Raw genomic sequence first — 3,644 nt, 5'->3', positions numbered from 1 at the left:
CAGGTACACAACTACAGGTACACAACAGCAGGTACACAACTACAGGTACACAACAGGTACACTTCTGTGTGAGGCCAGCCAGTGACATGAAGGATTTCTTAATCCCAGACCCGAACCTGAAGCTAGGTCTACGGAAGCCTAAACCTGACTCTAATCCTGAACCTGAATCCAAACCTCACTCTGACCATAATCAGCAGTGGTCCCAAGCCCAGGTTCTGTATCTCCACCAACTGGCTCCTCTGGTCTCTGGTTCTGATCCATGCTGCATCTATTCATTGATCCAGTAGGATGGATTCTCCTTCAGTCTCTCTGAGGAAACTCTGGCTGCAGTTCACCTGAAGCTCTCTGGATGTTTCCTGTTGGTCACAGCTGGGTCAGTGGTGGAGGATCAGAACAAGGAGGAGGAAGGTTCTGGTTCTACATGATCAGAACCAGGAGGATGAAGGTTCTGGTTCTACAGGATCAGAACCAGGAGGAGGAAGGTTCTGGTTCTACAGGGTCAGAACCAGGAGGAGGAAGGTTATGGTTGTAACGGATGTACAGGAACAGATTTTTAGAACATCTGGATCTTCAGATTGGCTGTCGTTGACATGATCAGTTCAAATCCCGTCAGAAAGTTGAGAATGCAATTGTTTTTATGTTTTACCGGTTCTGACTGGGTTAGGGTGTTGGATGAGACCAGACCCAGACGGTCCTGTAACCATGAGCTGCACAGCTGAGGTATGAATAGTTAACACACACACTCAGGTAAAGGTGTGTGAGTCAGCTGTTTGGTTTGTGCTGATGGTGGCTGAAAACTCCGTGGGCTGCAGACCTTGGTCAGATTTATAATATGTACATATTTCATGTTGTCCTGAGGCTTGATTTAGCTGAGCTGGCGCCGACTCAGCAGCGGTATGGATCACTGTGGTGCTGATTGAGAGCGCTGTCACTGAAGCAGCTCCAAGGCTGGACTCAGACTGATTTCATCCACAGACAGCCTCACTGTGTTCTGTGTTCACGGTGTGATCGATGAGCTCACAGCGTGACCAGAGAACACACTCGTAGTCGCTGAGCTGAAGACGCTGCAGGAGGAGAAGCTGTGTGTCAGCTTCACAGGAGCTGCATTTATGTTGGAGCTGCAGCAGGTAATTATCAATGATGATGATTATCAATGTCGATGTTCGCTGTGTAGGTTTCTGGCTGCAGCTGCTTCACTGAATACTTTCTTTCCTCTGTGACGTAAACTGAAGCTCTTTGGACTAAACAAGACATTTGAGGAAACTCTGATTCACAATTTTCACCATTTTCTGACCTTTTACAGCCCAAACTGCTGATCGATGGACTCAGAAGATAATTAACAGTGAACAGTTGTTAGATGACGGTTCACCATGTAGCTGCTGACTGAGTAGGAGGTGGAGGATGTGGAGGTACCAAGTGGACCAGCGCTTTATGTTCTGTTCTAGTTTCATCCAGTGTCATTAAATATGAGGTTCACTTTTGTGGGCTTCACATGAAACTAAACCACAACAGAGTTTATCTGAGAAGTAAAACCTCCACAGCAGCGGAAAAAGGAGACGGTAAAAAAATACAAAACCGCTTCAACAGTCGTGTTTATGTTTGAACTCAAAAGCTCTTAAGAGAGACTGAGATGGGTTCATGTCCTCGCAGAAGGTCTTGATCCGAACAGGGTTTGATTGGAGCTGAACAGAAACATTCAACCTTCACTAGAATCCAGATCTGACTTCTAAACAATGAGCGATTCTGGACATGAATCCATCATCAGATTCCAAAAAGAAACGACAGCTTCGTCAAAACAAAAGTTCCATCATGCTGTAAGAGTTCAGGATGAAGGTGTGGAGCAGCAGCGGTTCTTCCAGAACCACGGAAACACTTCAAATGAAGGACTTTGTTCAGTTTGTTGTTCATCAGAAAGGTTTCACTTCTAACTGGAGTCTCAGACATTTCAGCTCGTCTGGGTTGTCTTTAATAGTTCAGGACTTCATCCCAGGTTCTGATGGGTCTGGATGTTGGTTCTGTGTGCTGCCTTCAGAGATGTTGGTGTTTGTTGAAGATCCTGCAGAGTTCTTCAGAGCCTTCTGCAACGTGAGGAGTAGCGGTTCAGTTTTTCCTCGTGAATCCGGTTTGTGATGATGTAAAGGGAGAAGAGAAGCACTTCTGACCTGAGCTTTTTCAGAACCACAGAAAAAACCAGAACAGATAGAGGAAAAGAACCACCAACAGAATGTTTCTCCTGAAGAACTCCAGAGGATCTTCAACAAACGTCAACGTCTGATGTAGTTAAAGCAGCACTGAGAGGCAACATCCAGACATCAGAAACCAAACAGCTGCTCAGGTGAGGGTGAGGGGCGGAGCTTCACCTGCAGCACAAGAAGCCATGAAGGTGGAATTACTGGACAGGGGAGGTCCACAGCAGCCAAGATCAGACGCTCACAGTCCTGAGTCCCTGGTCAGACAGCTGAACATGGTTTAGACGGGACGCAGCGTTTCTGCTGTTGATGTGGTTTCCTGTGTTGTCCTCTGTGCAGAGCCTGCATCAACCAGCATCTGATGAACAACAAGGACTGTTTCTTCTGCAAAGCCACCATCACAGGTGTGGAGGACTACAGCAAACCCGCCGCCTCCTAACGCCGACGTGTTCTAGAAGAAACCTGCCAGACGTCAGACCTCCGATCAGTGAACCCAGAGACCGTCACAGGTCTGAAACACACCAGGTCTTCTCTTTAGAACGCAGAACGTCCTCCTGCAACACTCTGGTGTGTTCAGGGCGACAACATCCACTCAGTCTCTTTGTTTCTGTTGTGAAGCAGCTTCATGTGTTCTTTAAATAAACTGCCTCAGAAGAAGCTGCTGTTAGAATCCAGTTCAGACACAGCTTCACCTGCACTCAGCGTTTTCATGCCGGTTCCTGTGAAGACTGGTCCACAAATAGAAAAGAAATGAAAAGCTCTTTAAGTTATTGCAGCTGTGAGACACTCCAAAGCAAACTTTCTGGGCATGTTTTGCTTCTATGACGTGTCCTCTTTCTGAGCAGTGGAAAGAAAACATCCAAACTACACATGAAGATGTTCGTCTGAACTTCACCTGTTGGACATTGATGGTTTGTTGTTCTTGTGTCAGTCAGAAGCTGAAGTTTAACAAAACATATGTTTGAAGCTGAGCTCTGATCCAGAAGTCTCCACTCCAGCAGCTCTTCACCAAATGTTCACTTTTATTCCCGTCTGGATCTGATTGTGTTCATGTCTCATTCACACCTGAAACATTCAACATTTTATTTTCACAATATATAAATGAATAAAATTGGAACGTTTAGTGATTCGGCCTGCAGGTGTCTCGGTGCTTAGCACCGTGGCCTCACAGCTAGAAGGTCGCCGGTTGGCGTCCCGGTGAGGACACCCGGGATCTTCCTGCGTGGAGTCTCCATGTTCTCCCCGTGCAGCGTGGGTTCTCTCCGGGTTCTCCGGCTTCCTCCCACAGTCCAGAAACATGCTGAGGTTAATTGGTGATTGTAAATTGTCCGTAGGTGTGAATGTGAGTGTGCTTGGTTGTCTGTCTCTAAGTGTAGCCCTGTGATAGACTGGTTACCTGTCCAGGTGAACCTGCCTTCACCCTGAGTCAGGTGGGATAGGCTCCGCCCCCCATGA

At 47.0% G+C, this 3,644-nt stretch overlaps 1 protein-coding gene across 1 annotated transcript in view; it reads left to right on the top strand.

Moving 5' to 3' along the window:
• rnf123 (ring finger protein 123) overlaps positions 1-3,388 on the top strand; it is a 93,617-nt gene extending 90,229 nt beyond the window's left edge. The window contains exon 39 of the mRNA XM_008295946.1: positions 2,529-3,388. Coding sequence (XP_008294168.1) covers positions 2,529-2,628 — 100 coding nt within the window. The 3' untranslated portion in view covers positions 2,629-3,388. The remainder of the gene's footprint in view (positions 1-2,528) is intronic.
• Positions 3,389-3,644: the final 256 nt, after the last annotated feature.

The sequence above is a fragment of the Stegastes partitus genome, unplaced genomic scaffold, assembly GCF_000690725.1.
Source record: "Stegastes partitus isolate 25-593 unplaced genomic scaffold, Stegastes_partitus-1.0.2 Scaffold1089, whole genome shotgun sequence".
Classification (NCBI taxonomy): Eukaryota; Metazoa; Chordata; class Actinopteri; family Pomacentridae; genus Stegastes; species Stegastes partitus.
The sequence above is the reverse complement of the archived record's forward strand: the minus strand, read 5'-3'. Positions and strand labels throughout refer to the sequence as shown.